The sequence below is a fragment of the Etheostoma cragini genome, chromosome 24 (assembly GCF_013103735.1).
Source record: "Etheostoma cragini isolate CJK2018 chromosome 24, CSU_Ecrag_1.0, whole genome shotgun sequence".
Taxonomy (NCBI): Eukaryota; Metazoa; Chordata; class Actinopteri; order Perciformes; family Percidae; genus Etheostoma; species Etheostoma cragini.
This window is the reverse complement of record NC_048430.1, coordinates 3803662-3823027: the sequence shown is the minus strand read 5'-3', so window position 1 is coordinate 3823027 and position 19366 is coordinate 3803662. Positions and strand designations below refer to the sequence as shown.

General features: G+C 40.1%; 2 protein-coding genes across 3 annotated transcripts in view; one reads left to right on the top strand and one right to left on the bottom strand.

Moving 5' to 3' along the window:
• Window positions 1-14921, top strand: part of LOC117939416 (L-threonine 3-dehydrogenase, mitochondrial-like) — a 22050-nt gene extending 7129 nt beyond the window's left edge. Inside the window, exons 3-13 of the mRNA XM_034864752.1 lie at window positions 10423-10514; window positions 11231-11394; window positions 11506-11548; window positions 11816-11886; window positions 12167-12316; window positions 12460-12632; window positions 12768-12858; window positions 13120-13212; window positions 13367-13543; window positions 13659-13901; window positions 13963-14921. Coding sequence (XP_034720643.1) covers window positions 11238-11394; window positions 11506-11548; window positions 11816-11886; window positions 12167-12316; window positions 12460-12632; window positions 12768-12858; window positions 13120-13212; window positions 13367-13543; window positions 13659-13798 — 1095 coding nt within the window. The 5' untranslated portion in view covers window positions 10423-10514; window positions 11231-11237 and the 3' untranslated portion in view covers window positions 13799-13901; window positions 13963-14921. The remainder of the gene's footprint in view (window positions 1-10422; window positions 10515-11230; window positions 11395-11505; window positions 11549-11815; window positions 11887-12166; window positions 12317-12459; window positions 12633-12767; window positions 12859-13119; window positions 13213-13366; window positions 13544-13658; window positions 13902-13962) is intronic.
• On the bottom strand, window positions 14915-18332 carry c24h8orf74 (chromosome 24 C8orf74 homolog). 2 transcript variants are annotated; one of them, XM_034864753.1, is made up of 5 exons: window positions 17969-18332; window positions 16849-17035; window positions 16200-16423; window positions 15952-16128; window positions 14915-15459 (listed from the first exon to the last, which is right to left on the bottom strand). In XM_034864753.1, the coding sequence occupies exons 1-5, from the start codon at window positions 18047-18049 to the stop codon at window positions 15256-15258; spliced, it is 873 nt and encodes a 290-aa protein (XP_034720644.1). In that variant the 5' UTR covers window positions 18050-18332; the 3' UTR covers window positions 14915-15255. The 2 variants fall into 2 exon arrangements, with proteins under 2 accessions (XP_034720644.1, XP_034720645.1); XM_034864754.1 differs by having other exon boundaries at window positions 15952-16107; window positions 17969-18309.
• Between the last annotated feature and the right edge of the window lie 1034 nt (window positions 18333-19366).

Sequence of the window (19366 nt, the reverse complement as noted above, 5' to 3'; positions counted from 1 at the left end):
ATACAAATGACAGAAGGTGAGGGATTTTACTTTTTCCAATTTAAGTCCATTTGATTCCTGCTACCATTACATTTTCTAATTCAAGCTGATATTTTATACAAAAGTACTGCGTGGCTATTATAATTGGACATGACGTGAAGTAATATCACGACATTCTACTGTGTGGGAGCGCACAGTGCGTTTTAGTACGACTAATTTACCACTTTGCCGTTTTGTAAGCATTATGCGTTTGACTAGTTGGACTTGTTCATGGTTACTTTGCCCTAGTGTGCTTTATGGCGATGAAATGCTTTCAGCGATGAGAAGAAAAAAAAAAACAATTTCCCCCCTGACTGATTTGGTTCCACAGAGCATGAACACAGTCTAGCTGGCTGTTGTCTTGTTTTTAGCTAACAAACATACTTTTTTTTTTTTTGCTGTTCTTGTGGCTTATTCCATATAATCCAGAGAGGTTTTCACAGATCAAAAGGGTTGTTTACCCAGCCCATAGAGCTTCAATCTTTCTTAGTTTAAACATGAAAATCAAGCCAAAACTGAGGTTTTAAGGATTTTATGTCACACAGTGTGCGTTTGTCCTCTCCTCCACTGTAACAGAAAATGGCTACAGGAGCCACGCCGTCTGGTTTACATCTCTGCTTTCTCTTTCCTTTTCTTGCTTTCTCATACTGTCTGTCATCACTCCCTTTTTTTTCTCCTCCCCAGGTTGTTTCTTCCCCGTTTTGGTCGACTCTCTACAGTATCTCCGTCTGCCTTCTCTTTGTCTGCCTCTCCTCTCCTCCATCGCAACCCATTCCTGCTCCTTATGAACTGTGAAAAATGACTGTCTGCAGGATGAAGTGGACAGAATTCGCCGGCGTAATGGCCTGACAAAATGAATCGCGGCCTTCCTCGCCATTCATCACCGCTCCGAGGCGACTGCGGTTAAGATCTGTGAAGGTGCTGGCTTATTGATTACTAGTTGTAACTACAAAGTGTCTGATTCAGTGTTCGTAGCATGGCAGGGTGGGGGGTGGGGGGCGGGTTTGGGGAAGGTGGTTGGTGGTGGGTGGAAGGGAATGCAGGCGGCTGCAGCGCTCTCAGAAATCCTCTTTTGATAGATTTTAAATAGTGAAATATTGATTTCTGTCCGGTCCAAGGCCTGGCCGAGCAGGCCGCAGCCATTTGTCTGAGCTATAATGCCGGACACCCAGTTCTGCTGGCCACCATCAGTCATTCTGACACGGGGAAAAATGAGAAAGGAAGGAAGAAAGGCAGGGGGGGGGGGAGAGAGGAGGTAGGTGTACAGAAAGAGAAATAAATCAGGGGTTCAACCCTTTACCTTCATTCAATTTGGGTTGAATCTCTCTGTTACATGGGAGCACATCCTGGTTAAAGCACAAACTGGATTGTGTCACTTATGCATATTCTGCATATCGTTTACAGCGCTGACTTTTGTGATTAGAATAACAACAATACCCACAAAAATACAGCGCACAATAACATCCACACCTTCCAAACTTTCCCCATTATCTTGTATTTGGTGTGGAGCTACTGTATGACCTACTAAGAGAGCACCCCATGGAAAGGTGATTACTGCTCTTACTTGTTGTCCACAGGGCAGCAAAAATGCAGGCAGGTAGCATTAATCTAAATTAAAGACAGTGGAGACGGCTTTTCTGCTGATTCCCACTCCTTTAAGGCTGTGTGTTGTTCTGCTGATAAGCTTGAAATAATGGTCGCGGTAGTTTTTAATGTGGCGCTACAGGAGGGACGTCTCACACATGCAGACAGATATTATGATTACAACTGCATGAAAAGGGATACATCCAGATGTGGAAACAATAGAGATATTTGGAGTTTTGCAATACAAACTCAACATTTTCCTAATAAAAATACATTCACGTACTCAAAAGGAAGGCACCATATATACAGTAGAGTACTGATATTATATCAATATTGATATATGAGACTAGATATCGTCTTAGATTTTGGATATTGTAATATCGTAATATGGCGAAATAGTGTTGTATTTTCCTGGTTTTAAAGACTGCATTACAGTAAAGTGATGTCACTTTCTAAACTTACCAGACTTTTGTAACTATTCTATTATTTGTTTTTACCCACTTAGTCATTATATCCACATTACTAATGGTTATTTATCAAAAATCTCATTGTGTAAATATTTTGCGAAAGCACCATTAGTCAACACTACAATATTGTTGGGGTATTGATATCAAGGTATTTGGTCACAAATATTGGGATATTTAACTTTTGATGTGTGTGGAAAGCAGAAAATTAGCTTGATCTCAATAAACAAAGTACAAATATTGTATCATAGAGGAATAAGCACATAAGGGTTACAAGTTGACTATTGTCATCATATGTTTTTTTACCATTTCTTTTATGTCTCAACCTAGTTATGATATGTTTTATGTGATCTTACCAAACCAAATATCAGCAATTTTGAACTGGCAATAAAGCATTGCATCTAACTGATAACTTACAGACATCATATTAGACCAAATATTAATCCAAGATTCTAAAAGTATCTTATTATAGTAAGTTAACATATTTAAACATAAATGTGTTTTTACATTTTATCATATTCTGTTGTTTTACCAATAAAGAAATGCTTTTGCCTATTTAAACAAAACATGTGTGCTATCGAGGACATTCAGTTCATTCCAATTCTTCGATTCAATCATAGATCAGATATTAAGTCCAAAACAACCAACCTGCCGAGTGTAATGTAATGTTTTGGTCCTGAGATAAAAAATGGAATTAGGTCAAGACCAGGTGGTGACCACATCCTACGCACCCTCCACATGTAACACACACACACACACACACACATACACACACACACACACACACACACACACACCCACACAGAACAGAGGAAGCTCAGTCCTGGTGGGAGGTCTGAGGTCTGACCCTCCACATTCCACAGACAAGTGTCTAGCACCTGCTAGGCCTCAGTCAGCCTTTACTGGCCAACAGATTAGGACGGGCGGACACACTCCAAATCTGTTTACTTTACAGTCTGTCTATTTGAATGTGTATGTGTGTGTGAGATAGAGAGAGAGAGAGAGAGAGAGAGAGAGAGATAGAGAGAGAGAGAGAATCCAAATCCATTTTCAAGTTAAACTGAAAAATATATGGTCACATTTTTACAGAGTGCAACAGCTCTAATATTTTTTTTATTGTACCAAAAATATGCAGAAGAACAAACATAATAAAAAAACATAATACAATACAAATGCACCAAGAAGAAAGACAAATAAAACGACACACACTGTTAGAGCTCAATGCATTTTTTTGGTCATTAAAGACTCACCAAGGTGGGATAAACAAACACTCGAATAACACACACACACACGCACACACAGTACTGCACAAACAGTAGACATGCACACACACACCTTCAGCAGCCCATGTCTGACAGGTGCACATGTCAGTGGTTAGTTCAACCTGGATCAGAGCATTTGGTCTCACTCTGTAGCAGACGGGCCCCTAGGGTGTGTGTGTGTGTGTGTGTGTGTGTGTGTGTGTGTGTGTGTGTGTGTGTGTGTGTGTGTGTGTGTGTGTGTGTGTGTGTGTGTGTGTGTGTGTGACCCAAGGGCCCGATGCTCAGTACCCAGACACTACCCATATTGTTTTCTTCAGTGGAGCCAGAAAAAGAGAAGCTGATTTACAGAGCTGTCTGGCACTGGAGCACACGGATGCATGACTGACTCGGCCTAATGGAGTTTTCAGCTTTGGATTTACACTTCTCCTTCACTGAGAGGAGCATAAGCACAATCGGGCTTTGGCACGTCTCTGTGGCAGCTATCTTAGCGTTGTGATGTCGTCCTGCAACTGTTACTAACCGTTTGCGTCGTTGCCAGTACCACCGCAGCCCCTTCTCCCTCATGTCATGTTTTGAGCATGTCCGAGGTTATGGATCCCCAGATTGAATATTTCTTCTTTCATTATTTTTGCGGTAATAAATGCCCCTGAGTCAGACTTTATCTTCTTTTTCGACCAAATTTCTTTTATGTAATTGCGCCCTCACAATTGTAAATATTTAACAAAATGCACGCTAAAGCTAAGAAGAGTGAATTGAATTTGACCAAACCCAGATTTCACCCATGATTTTACAAAATACTACAAAGAGCACATACAGCAGCCTATACTGTATCTACTGCATACTTTCCACTTACACACAGGGTTTAAAAAGCTTTACAATTTTCAAGCTTATTTACACTTACTGTGTGCATGCAAATCATGAAAAGCCAAAACCTAAAAATGCTTAGTTTTCTGTCATAGAAGACTAAAAAAAACTCCAAATTTACACATTTCAAAAGCTGGAGGAAGTGTTGGCATTAGTTGTTGTTTTTTTAAATGGCATAAACCATCATCAAAATTGTTTGCTGATTTATTTCAGCTCTAATTTTAGGTTTTCCAGACTTAAATCAACAAAAGAAGCATGTCACAGCATGGTACTAACATGTATGCTGAACAGTGTTTTAGCTTCCTCCAACATGTTGCATGTAACATGAACATACACCCTTTTGGTTACATGTGGAATGAAGTCTGAGTCGTTCGGTAGCTGGAAGCCTTCCTTTTCCTCCACGCTCCCCTTTCCCTGCTATACGGCATCAGGCCGTGGACCAGATTGTGCAGGGCGAGATGGAGAGAATCAAATTTCACAATACTCTTGAACGAATACATCAATGTCAATATACCAAAGAGAATTGAAGGGTGTTTTCACAATGAGATTTTAGATAAAAAATAATCAGTCATGTCGATTTAATAGAGGGTAAAAGCAAATTAAGTTCTAAAAATGACATCACCTGTACCACAGCCTTCACAGCAAGGGAAAGACCACAATTGTTCCATTTTAGGATATCACGGTATGCAAAATCTAAGACCATGTTTGTATATATTGACATATAACGATGTCAATATAACATGAATGTTTTGTTCAGCTCTACTTTAAAATGAGGAATTGCAACAACCAGATAAGGAATATGCTATCAGGTACCTTGCTCAAGAACACCTGGTAGTGCCCAGGAGGTGAAATAGCATCTCTCCAGCTACCAATCCACACTCTGTACTTTGGTCCATACGGGGACTTGAACCAGAGACACTCCAGTCCCCAACCCAGCTCCCTGTAGGCTGAGCTACTGCCACCCATCACCTCTGGTTGTAGAAGTGTTGCTTCAGCATCAACTGTTGGCAGTGGCTAATGAATGCTATGTAAAGTAGATAACTGAGTTCCTTAATCCACTTACATTTCTATAGATTCTATGGTGCAGTGAGCCTAACAGGCCATACAGCTGTGGCAAATTGTGCAATAAGTGTTGACAGTATCAGCGGTGGGAGACTGAGGAGGAAAGAACAACTGTGGCACAACTGTCGTCTGAACGTATGTAATGTGTGATCAAGCCATGCATAATATAAGCTGCAAAAAAGAAAGAAAAACTTGAGAAAGAAATCAAACTGATTTCTTCATTGCCAAAAGCCATACCTGTAAGCTGGGATTTGTCTCAAGGGTTCTTTCTACAACATTTATTGGGGGGGGAAGAGAGACCAAGGGAGACAGAAAGAGACTGAGAAGGATCAAGGTCTCTCCTCATAATTACAAAGATAGCACGGTCGCACTCTCTCCCCAGCGGAGCCTCCGATGCGTCACTCCCCGTCCCTTCATATTGTATAAAGACTGTTCTATCAGCCCAGGAACGGCATCATTGCTTGTAAATTAATTTGGGCTTCCTGTCAGTCGGGGCCTTCTTCTCTCTTATCTGGCAGTGTAATATGGGAAGCAGAGAGGCTTGGGAGATAGTGCTGAGAGTGCTGGAGGAGAGGAGGGGAGGGGAGAGGGGATGGAGAGAGGGGGGTGGGGGGCCGGGGGGGTGGAAGTGAGTATTAAAGAGAAGAGAGATAGATAGGAGGAAAGAGAGAGGCAGGGACAAAACGAGAGAGGCGAGTGAGAGAAGCGAACGAGTCCCTGCTGGATGTCAAGGAGCAGATTCAAGGAAGTACCTGACTCAGTGATAAGTGAATATGGTCTGGTATCCTATATTACACACACACACACACACACACATACATACACAAAGCTATTTGTCATCCAGACTTGACTCTTCACCGAGAGGCCTTCACCTATCAGCACTATTTGTCCCCGTGTCACAGCAGGCTGCAGATAAATCTTCTCCCAAGGATCCTTGTTTAAGTCCACCCCCTATTACCAAAGGTCCAGCCCTCTCATATCCACATCTGCTCAGCACATACACACACACACACAGACACACACTCACACACACACACCTCTGACCTCTTCAGTTGTTTCTAATTAACCCCTCACACACTGTATGTAGCCTCAATTCCCTAATGGCAATAAATAGGCCTGACTAAATCCCATTAGTGGACGGAGTCATGATGGTGAATTAGGAGAACACTGACGGCAGAGAGGCTGAGCTCATTCACGTCCAGTATGAGCACTGGTACTTAGTGACCGTATGTGCCGAAAGGGTTTATTTGCAGATATTGTCCTTTTTGTGACATTTATCTACATATTTATCGTACTATTTAAGCAGTTGCTTGCTTTCGTATTCCGAACTTGTATATATTCAAACATTTGTTCTTGTATTTTATCCTATTATTTTTTAAAGTATATTGTATCCTAGTATTTTATTTATATTTATATTCTGTGCTGTGTGACTGATATTTTGCTGCTGTAACACTATATTTTCCCATTTTATTGAGATCAATAAATATCTATCTATCTATCTAATTATGAACACTATCTATTTGTGAACATTCTTGTATCACATGCTGTGTTAATATATTAGGGTTTGTGATGAGAAGATTATGTAGGGCTGAAATTATTTTGGATAGCCTAACAACGAGGAGGCATAATGCAAAGACAGCTTCTGGTTAATAGAGATGCTTTCATTTTGCTAATTTCAAACCCTTGGCATTGTTTTATTATAGAAACAGCTAAAAAATGTCCAGGAAATTCATAACAGGGCCATTCGTTTTAGAGAACGTATGATACATAACAATACTCAACATTATACACAATAATTACAATTACACACCACATTCACAGCCTAAAAATGCTGCTTAAATGTTCCTGCATTACCAATAATACTTGAATAATATCTATTTTGCATAATGAGTACTTCTGACAATGTAAGTAAATCAGGCCACAAATACCTTTGTATGTTAAGTAAAAAGTTCTCAATACTTCTTCCAGCCCAGGCAATTACAACGGATTAGATTTATGGGGTGCAACACCGACAACTACAACAACAATTAGCCTAGAATAAAATCAGCAGGCTTGTATTAAATGAGACTGCATAATTCAATCGTTTTCACTGCTGCTGTGTGGGCACTTTGCTTTAGGGCAAACCTTTTAGCAAATATACTGTAACTTTCCTGTGTGAGTGTTCGTGTGAATCTGTGTGATCAGTAAGACCCCTCCGTAGTGTTTTCCACCATAATACATTGTAGGGAAGCTGATGGTTTACTGTTAATGTAACAGTGGATGTAAAAGTACTATAGGGTATCCCTGCATTATTTTATTGTAAGTGTATGATCCTTCATTTCAACCAGGAAGTTCAAGCAATTCACTTGTGTGTAAACGATATTTATTTTCAGAGTGCCTCTCCACATTAAAACAAAACATCTCTTATTTTTCAAAAAGGTGTTGTATTATTTCAAGCATGGACACATGGCAACAATGAGAAAAACAAGCCTTGAATTTGTGCGTGCTATATTTTGAGAGATTTGGCAGACCTCCAAAATGACAAAAAAACAACAGAGGCTTTTTAAGCAAAAGAACAATAAGACATGCATCATCTATTGTGGCCCATTCTGCATGGTTGGAACTACATCCACAAGAGAAATTGGTTCTATCCAAAAGCTCAGGAGTACGGAGGTTACAACAGGATTGTTGTAACACCTCCCGGGGGAGAAAGCCTGCCCTATTTATTCCTAAAAACACAAACAAAAACTGTATTTAGGCATTCTGGAGTACACTTTTAAGTTCATCATTCAGTAGTTCCTGTAGGAACAGAGTATCAAGCAACTCCAAAAAATACACATAATTATATACTATTTATAATGACCTAATTTGCTGTTTATTTTATTCATTGGGTTATTTAATTTTTGATAATTGCCTTTTATGGTTCTCCTGACAACTATTAGACATTATAGAAAATAAAAAGAAATGACAGCATGGTACAGCAGACAGTTATCTTTTTTATGAAACAGAGCTATACAAGCCTTCTGGTTTCTTGGGATGTTTTAGTATCTAGTGCCACCTGGTGGTTTTCAGCGAACACAGACAGTGTGCACAACACAAAAAAGACCTGCAGATTGCTGTAATAAATGTATTTTTCTGTGAGTGTTTTCTGCATGTATTAATTTTCAAAAAGTCCCAATGCTTTCAACTGTGTCAACTGTAGTAGTCCTGAGCCCTCATTAGAACTGTACTTTTTAAAGACAACTGTGAGTGTTGATTAGAGCCACTGACGCGTTGTTATACAATAACCTTTTCACATTTTCACTTTTCCAATTTCTTACTTTATCAAATATTCTACTGGCAAATTAAAAGCTGACAATCAAGGATGGCAAGGGGACAGAATATTGAATCAGAGCAAAAGTTTTTTCTGTGTAAAATTAGAATGAGTTTCTGTGGTGTTCTGGACGAGACCCTCTACTACTGGGGGACCTGGGCATGCATAGCTGGTTGCATTCGTCTAAGAGTGCATGTATGCATGTGTGTGTACACGCTTGTCCACCATTCAGTTATCAATGCAAGACACAGATTCATCTTCCTGTGTGCAACAGAGTATAAATCACTTGTACATAATTAGCAGGGACAAGGTTATGACTGACACTGAATTTCATCTTAATTACAGAAGGGAAATGTGTTCCATTAGTTTTATGGGATTTGCATGAACACATCTCTAATGAGTTAATCACACCTGTCATTGTGCTAGTAAATAGTCACAACAACTGAACGGTCACTTAATTAATTCTTATGGCAAATTCTGAATTTAATCATTAGCATGCATTGTTTTGCATAAACTAAATGCATTCTTTTAGATGACTATTGATATCATGCTGGGCAGCATGTGCTGTGGTGGTTGTGGCATATATATTTCAATCACAGGGCCCAACTGGGGCCAGCTGTTCTCTTAGAGGGGCCACTTAAATTATATCAGAAACTAAGCATTTATTCCAGCAGTGGCGAGTCAGATACTACTCTAGGTCTTCAGGATAAGCTATAAAGAAGGACCAAGTGTAATTTCACCAACAAAGCAATCATTGCATGTACTAATACATGACTTACCCAGTCCTATCTATATTCTTGGCATACAAAAGATTGGCAACAAGGCCAACAATATTCCAGTTATTAAAACGAAAGACTCAGAGCTTAAGCACAGCTTAAGAATTAAATAATAAAGGGATTCTCAAAAGCAGCGATTAGGCCATCTGAGCAGGCTCGTTCACCCATTACACAGTGATGCAAAGAATGGATGCAAAAGAAGAACAGCAACAATGCCATACACCAATACAATACAATACAATACAATACATAATATTACCTTCATAATTTCAACAACACAGCAGCAAGGAGTTACTGTGAGGTATTCACACAGAGACATATCATCAGGAAACATATCAGCTCGCAAAGAGAAAGATACGGAAACATACAGAAACAAAGTAGGTTATCTGACTCACGTTTTTGACGTCCATTCGGCTTTCTTTCAATTAGACGACGTTTCCATGCCACGACATGTCATGTCCCACTGCACTCTTGGTGAGTTGTCATGTAGTTTGGGTCAACGTCCTTATCTTCTCTCTCCATCGCTGCTAGCTTGACGATACGTTGGTGTTGACGTTAGCTAATATTATTAGCAACAATTTGACTCTGCTCGTTCTGTAGTTTCATTAAATAATGTTGATAAATGTTGTTGAAATGTCAGTGTGGCTGGCTTCACAATTCACTTCAGGTTTTATTTTACGCGCATTCGTTACAGGGACACGAGCCCAGTGGGTTTGTACTAAACTTTTAATTGATACTTGCTTTTCTTTGACGTGTCTATGGTTTTGATCATCTTCGACTTCAACGGAATTAAATAGAACACTGTGAGGGTGCAATGGCGTCTTTTAACCACCTAGTGGGCGACATAAACCCGCTTCCAAAATTCGGGGGGCGCTGTTTCATACAGCAGAATGTGAAATATATATAAAAACGTTTGATTCAACTCAATGGCAATTTTTTAGACTGACGGTTGTGGTAGGTGATTTTGCTTCTGAAGTGACATTTCTTTTTAAATATATTTCAATGTAGTCAACATTCAAGAATCTAATAATTTTGGTAATACCAATTTTATTTTGAAAGTAACAGGATGTTTGTATTTCTTGAGCTGTAAGCCAGTACAGTACAACGAACTATGTTTCGTTACAAACATTGGCCGGGTGAAGGAGTTCCAAGCAAGCCAAGTCGCCTGTTCATTTTATCGGTTGACATTAAAGTAAGAAATAAATGTAATAACACTATAGCTAGGTTTTATCTACCCAGTTCTGCAACCGTTTACGCTAAAGCCTGGTTTTAGCTAGCTTACATAAAGCATAAAAGCTTCAGCTCGCTCAACGTCTGATGATAGCTAACGTTAACGTTAATGTCAGCAGCAGGAGAGCTCATTGATATCTAGGAGCAGAGATGATGTTACGTTGGCTGGGCCACATAGATAGACATACCTATTAACTACTGATATTTATAGTAACGTTAGGTTACATTAGTTTAACACCCGGTTAGATAACGAAGGGCTAGTTATTGGTGTTTGAACACAGGTGCTGTTTTCGGCGAGAAGGTCAGATCGAGTTTAGAAAGTAAAAATCACCCACTAAAACACATGCTCCCGTTTTTATTACTTGTAAAAACAGTACAACACATGTGAAGTTACGTTAATCGTGTGCGTACACGGCATCTACTGTACGTCTGTTAACGGCAGTGACGTTAACGATAGCAACTTTGGAATATAACGTATCCTTTTCAGGGCTATTAACTTGTAAGTATTTTGTAATTATAAAGGACACCTAAAGTGTCCTTGACAACCCTAGTTCGTTTAGTCATTTTAATGTAACTTAACTGTCGTACATCATGGTAGTAGATGCACTCACAGTATTTTAAAGTACTTCAGATAGGACGCTGGTCATTGTTGCTGTCAATGCGTGCTTTTGTTTATAGGAGGTGGATGATGCTGGTGATGCAGTTGCTGAGGGCTACAGTGAAGCATGCTGGGAGCAGTCCCCAGTGCAGGGCTAAGCGATTGAGCTCAGCAGTAGCTGGGATCAGCTCATCCTCTCAACACACCTGCACTGATACTGACCACCCCAAAGTCCTCATCACTGGTTGGTTTTGGCACTATGTCCTTGTCTGTGTTACTAATATAGCATTTTGTTTTTCAGGCAATGACATTCCATCTCTATGAAAACTCATTTTTTCTTTTCTTTTCATTACAGGAGGGCTTGGACAGCTAGGAATAGGGCTCGCCAAGTTGCTGAGGTACAGAGTTTACATATCCTCTTATTTCAATTATGTATCTATTTCCAAAGGTGGATAGTTGTTTTGTCATTCTATGTGAATAAGGTGACACCATTACCTGTAGGCCAGACTGAATAATCTGGAATGTGATCAGTAGCTCGAAAATGCTGTGAAAACAGTTATTATAAATGTTTCAGACAAATGAATCTTCTCTTCAGGGTTAATGGGTCCGTGTTGTCCCTATGATTCCAGTTCCCAGAACTGACCTTATTGATGTTTCACCCTCAGGAGACAATTTGGAAAAAACAATGTGATCCTGTCTGACATCAGGAAACCTCCCAAACATGTCTACCATAATGGTGTGTATTTTTGTATATCCTACACTGGAATTCAATGTCAATTTAATTTTATGTGTTTGAGCTATTTTTTAGCACCTGTACAAATCTATAAAATACCTGACTGATGTCCACTTGACCAAAGAAACACAATTCAGGTTTTGTTATTAGGCCGTGTTCCAGTGAATTTGTCAGGGTAAATGTTTCCAGACTGGAAATCTGATACATGCACCCAAAGGTACGCTCTTGGGGTAAAAGGGTCTTAAAACACGGTAACTTTTTTGTGTACATGTGTCCTCCACAGGTCCATTCATCTTCTCAGACATCCTGGACTTTAAGAACCTCCAGAAGATTGTGGTGAACAACAATATCAGCTGGCTAGTTCACTATTCAGCTGTGCTGTCCGCTGTGGGAGAGAACAACGTCGCTCTGGCCAAAGAGGTCAACATCACGGGTACATGCATATATATTTTTGTAATATTTATATTGCTGTGGAAGTACTTAAGACACTCTTTTTCAGATATGAATGGTATGTTACAACAGCATTTAGAGTCATCTTAACACAGACACTTATGCACAGCCTCTCTCTCTTTGTAGGTCTCCATAACATATTAGACATAGCAACCGAACATGGTCTACGTGTGTTTGTCCCCAGCACGATGGAGGCCTTGGGTCCATCCACATCCAGTGACCCCACCCCTGAGCTGTGTGTGCAGAGACCACGCACCATCTACGGTGTCTCAAAGGTCCACGCAGAGCTGATGGGTGAGGTGAGACACACACACACACACACACACAAAGTTTCTATATACTGTACATTCCTACATTGTTTTTCTTCAGTGTTTTACCACAGATCCATGTAAAGCCCTTGGTTTGTTAAAGCTTTGCCTGTTACTCTTTGTTAGTACTACCACCACAGGTTTGGGCTGGATTTCCGCTGTCTCAGGTATCCAGGCATCATATCAGCTGACTCCCAGCCTGGAGGAGGGACCACAGGTGAGCAGGTCTGAGGAGGAAGTCTTTAGGTGTAACCCCGACCTTTTTGGTCCGAGGTACAACCCACAGCCCTGTCGAGTGAATTTACGTACCCAGTCATCGATTCCCAATGTATGTTCCAAATGTATAACACTTAAAGGAAATATATAAAAGTGGATAAGATGACTGGTGGTGTGGCTGTGGCTCAGTGGTAGAGCGGCTGCTCTAGAGATGTGTTGTGCTCTGGTAACGTCGGTCTTAATCTGTTTTTCCATTTCCCAGATTATGCTGTCCAGATCTTCCACGCAGCTGTAAAAACGGGTTGTTTTGAGTGTAACCTGCGCAGTGACACACGGCTTTCTATGATGTACATTGGTAGTGCCAAATCTTTGCTATAGAATAGTGGGGTTTTCCCTGTCAACATTTTAATTGCTAAATGGGTAATCATCCTATAATATTTTATCTCTTTGTTCTCTTGTCTTTTGTTTTCCTCTCTTCTTCTGTTATTTACCCATTACTTCCTGCTCAGATGACTGTCTCAGGGCTACTCTAGAGTTCTTGGAGGCTCCGGCAGACGCACTGGTCACCCGCACCTACAATATCAACGCTATGAACTTTACGCTGCATCACCTCATCCAGGAGATACAGAAAGTCCTGCCGGACCTTAAAGTCACCTACAATGTGGATCCTGTCCTGCAGGGTAAAGGTGAGTTTGCTGGCAGAACAGAAGGATGAATGGTATATTGATATCTCCACTTTATAGTCATAGAATATTTTGGCTTGATACCATAACCACATTGCTCTTCTGTCTCTTTGTTTAGCTGATGGCTGGCCAATGGCATTAGAGGACAGCGCAGCGAGGCGGGACTGGGGCTGGAAGCATGAGTATGAACTCTCCGAGTTGGTGCAGACCATGCTGACTCACATCACTACGGGCAACCAGCTGGCACAAGCCTACTGAGCCTTTTGTAGCAACTCCATACAAAGCTTAAAAGAGCTTTAAGAGAAACCTTTAGTGGTTACACTTTAAAAAAGTTATGTCTTTATAAAAATCTGGAGAACCTTAATTAATAACAAATAAGGCTATGTTCACACTTAGCGTCTACTCAGTTTGGTTCAGAACACAAATAACTACTAACACTATGATAATGAAACTAAGATATCAACCGCCATATCAGAGGCACAAAAACCTTCCAGACCTCTCAATTTCATATTTTTAATCAGATTTGGGGTTTTTAACCCATCTGCGTCTCTCACCATGCTCCTCCCTCCTCATCCATCCATCCATCTCATCTCTCTTTTATCTCTCTTTTCTTCTCCATCCATTCAGCTTTTAGTGCGAAACTAATCTGATGCAAGAGCATGCAGGATCCCATCACTTAGTTACTGAACTTTTAAGAGTTGAATGTACTTTATGTATGTATTTATGTGTCGTGTTTTATCTGTAAGTATGCAGGTGACTTCTGCTAGCTTACTAAATGTGCATCTGTCATCTGTAGCAGCTAAATGCTTGCCTTAAAATCTGAAAAACAGTAAGCTTTAAATAAAAGATGCACTCCAACTGGTCACCAATATGTACTGTAACCATAAACACTGAAAGGCTTTACCATGGGTACTGTTACTATAGAAACTGATAATCCTAGCCAGTGGTACTGTAGTTTACAGGTGCTTTAACCATAGTTGCTTAGCCGGGCTGTCGGGTTAAAAATAAGTGTTTGAGTTAAAGAATTGTTTCTGAAAGCTACTTCACCTTTGCACTAGGTACTTTAAATATTTTTTTTAATTTATTTAAATTATTTTCATTGTTGCGTTCTGTTTTTGAACTGGGCCTCTGTGCTCAACATATATGAATGTTAAATCAATGAATGTATTAGCAGTCATTTTCATGTATTGAGGGAAATATAGCTCCTCAGTTTTAGTCTTAAATCTGTGAATGAAATGCGAAGAATGACAGGGAGTGGGCGTCAGAGCTCAACTTGTTTTTGTTTCTTTAATATGGATGTTATTTATAATGCAATTATTTGCAGCTTTTTCTGTCAAATCAAAAGGACAACTTTTTTCTTTTAATAAATATTTGAATGAAACTAGTTTCTTTCCTTTGCAACCAAGCACAAGTCTAGTACAATGAGTCTATTGTCATTGCATTTTGATGACAATACTTTGACATAGTGAATGCTTTTAAATGTCCAGTGCAGTAGCCCACAAATGGATAATTAGATCATAATAATACATTTTATTGAACAGTAATCCCATACTGGACAATGAATTAGATCAGAAACGGCAAGAAGTACGACAAAAACGTAAGCATTCATTCGGAGTTGAAAAATGTGACATTAAATAACTTGAGATTTTTAGTGTTTTACTCCAATTAGCTTTACTCACTGAGGCCATGTCCTCACTCTGAATTCCCAAAATCCCTCAGTCCTGTTTTGGCTGTTTGCAGCTTTGCTTTTCTGGTTGCGTCTGAAAGTAAGCAGGGTTGTGGAGCCTTCTGGTGGCCAATGCTGCCAGCTGCAGTTTGAGCTGCAGGATGTCACTGAGCAGGGAGGCCTCTTGGCTCAGACTCGCCAGCATCTGGCCTTCTGTGGCCTTCACTGCTCCACGAACCAATGCCAAAACACCCTACAAAGAATAGAGACAGAGTGCATCGCGCCATACTCTGAAAGCCAGGCCCACCGGATATACTGCGCGAAGGTGCCTCCTTCTCAATTTCGTATGCAAGCAAACAACAGAAAAATGCCTAAAACTGCTGTGTGGTGATACTAGCTACACATGTTAGGTTGGTATTAGGATCCCACAGTCTAACCATTATCTACTGAGTCCCCATGTTTGTATCCACTTTTGTCTTCATAAAAGCTTTTTTGGGGGTCGGCAGCTTATACAAATTTAAATTCTGGGTTCTTTTAATTGTTGGTAGTGAAAATCACCACACAACAGCTTTTAGGCATTATCCTGTTTGCTAGCAGACAGAATTGACGAGGAGGCATCTTCATGCAACACAATGGAGAGCGGAGAGTTCTATACCCTTCCGGTGGGGGCGGGACTTACATTTGCTCTGTAAGCATATGAACAAATGAAATTCCAGAATGTTTTGTATCCCTTTGTGAGTCTTACCGCTTCATCTAGTTGATTATCCTCAGGAACATCAACGTCCTCCAGAGTAACCCTTGACCCTTCTCGGAGACTCCGCAGCCTCTCCTCCATCTGTCGCAGCCTGGACGTTAGCTCGGCTTGTTGGCGCTGATGCTCCCACTCATGCAGATCTGTGCCCTGCAGTGCATGTACAGTACACTGATCAGATACATGATGTGTTTATGGTAGCTGTGTGGTTTGCCCGTCACTGATTACAACGGCTTCATTACCTGTTCTAGAGGACAAGGTGTGGGCGGCAACTGCACATCCAAGTGTAACTGAGTGATGGTCACGTTAGCTGCGCCACCCACCGCCGCCTGGAGAAGCCTCCGCCGGGTGATGCAGGTGTCTGTGAGAAACTGGGTGAACTCACACCGGTGGACAGAGGTGAGGTTTGACAAACACTCAGACATCGCATCTCTCAGCAAGGACAAAAGTTTGGGTACATCAAGACCTGATGAATATGAGACGTAGGAGGATTATAAAACCTAGACATATTAGGACAACAATATAAATGAAAAACATTTTTAAAAATTGGGCTCTGTTGCTTTGGATTTTTTTGTAAGGCACACAGGGAGTGAGTCACTGGAAATGACTCACTTGTCTTTGGGTCATCTGTACTAGATGATCAACAATGAATTCACGTGGTTTTTGTGTTTTTCTCGTGCGGAAAAGTGCACTGCAATTAAAGCTTTTTCAAAACGGACAACAATGTTACAATGAATCTAAACCTATTTACTTTTGTTGCCATGCAGGCATTCCAACAACAATTATTGAAATGCAATGAAGCCTTTGCTGCACTTTAAAATCTCTCAGGAAACACAGTGCTCTCTCTTATGGTCAGGTTAAACTGTACAGTACCCCACTGTTGGCTCGGACCTGCGTCCAGCTGTGGGAAGATGTCTTTGGCGATCACAGCTGCACAGATCACGTTAAACCAGTGGAAGCCACAGGTGGCGGCAAACATAGCGACATCGTACACAAACTCCTGATGGAAACACCGCCGTTCATCACGGAACTCGGGCCATGAGAAGTGACAGCTGAGCCTCTGCACGCCAGCCTCTCTCTATCACAGACACAAGAACACACAACTGTTACTACTGATGCATTGATGTGTAAGCAGCATTTGAAAGCTGGCACTGCTCAAGGTGGAGCTTTTAGTTTTATCAATCACACAACTCAAATGATCTGCAACTCCGGTATTTGGATCATGATTGACTCACTTCATACATATTGTTTTTGCTGATACATGTGTATCATTACAGTTATTATTTAGGTGGTGTGGTATATATACACGTGTGTGTGTGTGTATTTCAGTACATTTTCTTTTGTTCCATGCTTTATTTTCTATATTTATGTATTAATATTTTTTTAGCTTAGAAACACTGACATTTCCTCTGTGGGATTGTTAAAGTTTATCTTACCTTGTATAGTTTAATGTATATTTTTTTTATTTCATTCATTTTTAATATAAATAGATAGTTTATTAAACGCATCAGATTAATGTAATTGTTCTGTATCTTAATTTTCAAAGTAATTGTAGTGGATTAGAAGTATAATGTTGCATAACACGGAAAAACTAAAGTACACATGTCTCAGACTTGTACTCAATTAGAGTCTGCAGTATCTGTCCTGACAGTTTGTTGAGCTAGCTAGCTAAATAACTATAGTAGGCTACAGACAACAGTTTACCTAGTTCTTTTTCTTGTTTACATATAGGCTACAGCAAACAGTTTACCTAGTTCTTTTTCATTAATGTTTAAATATAGGCTACAGCCGACAGTTTTAGGGGACAATAAGAGCCAAATTCTTTAAGCTTCACCTGTGCTCCTGTGCTTTTTAATGAGGCTAGCTAGCTAACTAGCTAGTTAACACTGTCGGTATTGGTAACTTCATGTTTGGGTCAATTTCCTAGCAGCATTTGGAAGCACAACGATAACACGGCCTTCTCTACATTTATTAAAAAAGAATTCCGTGTGTTAATTCATTGCCCGCCTACCTGGTGTCTCGCTATCTTTGATATTTCCCTCTCTGTAAGGGAATGCTTTGAATCCATCCTTGATGAGAGACAAAATTGCATTGGTTGCCAATGGAGACGGACGCTGGTACGTGGGCGGCGCGATTACGTCACGCACGTGTGACGCGTTGTAGCTGACGGAATAGAATAGATTCAAGAGTCTCTGTATCAAGAAGCATCATTTTTAGGTTTCTGTTGTATGACTAAATGTAAAAGGAAATTAACAGTATCCTATTATATTTAATTAAATCATTAGCCACCAAATACGCTGAAGTAGGCCAAATCGCATTTCTTCGCTTAATGAGTTGACAGCTGACACCTGTTGTTTCCGAGGTTTAATGGCGATGTTGGTTGACAGCTGATTAGAATGTGATTTACAAAGGTAGAGAGAGCAGTAGGTTTCACCTCGGACACGCTCTTATTGTTTTTGGCTCTGAGATAATCACCGGAGCCAGTAATTAGTCTGTCATGTAACGTGTAGGTTTGAATCAGTGCAGGTCTACAGATGGCTCAGGCTGGGCTAATCCTCTCAACATGGATCCCAATCCTCCTCCTCCTCCTCCTCCTCTTCTTCTTCTTCTACCCCCCGTGCTCTTCCTCCTCCTCCTCCTCCGTCTCCTCCTCCTTCTTTCTTCTTTCTTCTCGTCATTTAATGGTTTTTCAAGAAATAAAATCGGGGGGAAAGAGGGTTGGGGTTTCTGATGAAGAGATCACTGACTGGGATTATGTCAAGATAGCCATAGCAGCGACATACCATTTCCGGTCGTGCATTTAAAAAAAAAAAAAAAGTTGTAATAGTTGAATCTTCACTTGCTTCAAAAATGGACAAAATATTGAAATTTTTTTCCCTTGTCAGACTTTTCTTTTTAGTTTTCACTACCACCACCTTACTACCACTAGTTTTACACTAGCCTACCGTTTGGAATTCATGGTCAATAACCCTCAGAACCCTCATTTATATAGAATTATACTTAATAATTCAGTTAAAAAAGCAGAAATTATGAATTATTTTGACTAATAAGATCAGAGGAACGAAGACATGAGTTTTATTAGGAATGAAAGTGATCAGTTGTATTTGCAAAGAGCGTTGTAAAGAATTCGATCCATTTACTTTATGGTAATTTGGTTAGAATATATAAGATATAGACATTTTATAAAGGGGTCAAATGACCCAAGGACAACAGGAGGATTAAAAAAGTTGGTTGTGTATTTATGGCATTAGTAAAGTGACTGTTATTTTAATTAGATCAAAAATAATCTTCATTTTAATGTGTCTGATTTGATTTATTTAAATTGTATTACAATAAGCTAATACCACATCCATAGGCTACTTTAACGCTGGCATCAATCCCTCATGCAGTTTGTTTAATGAATGATTTT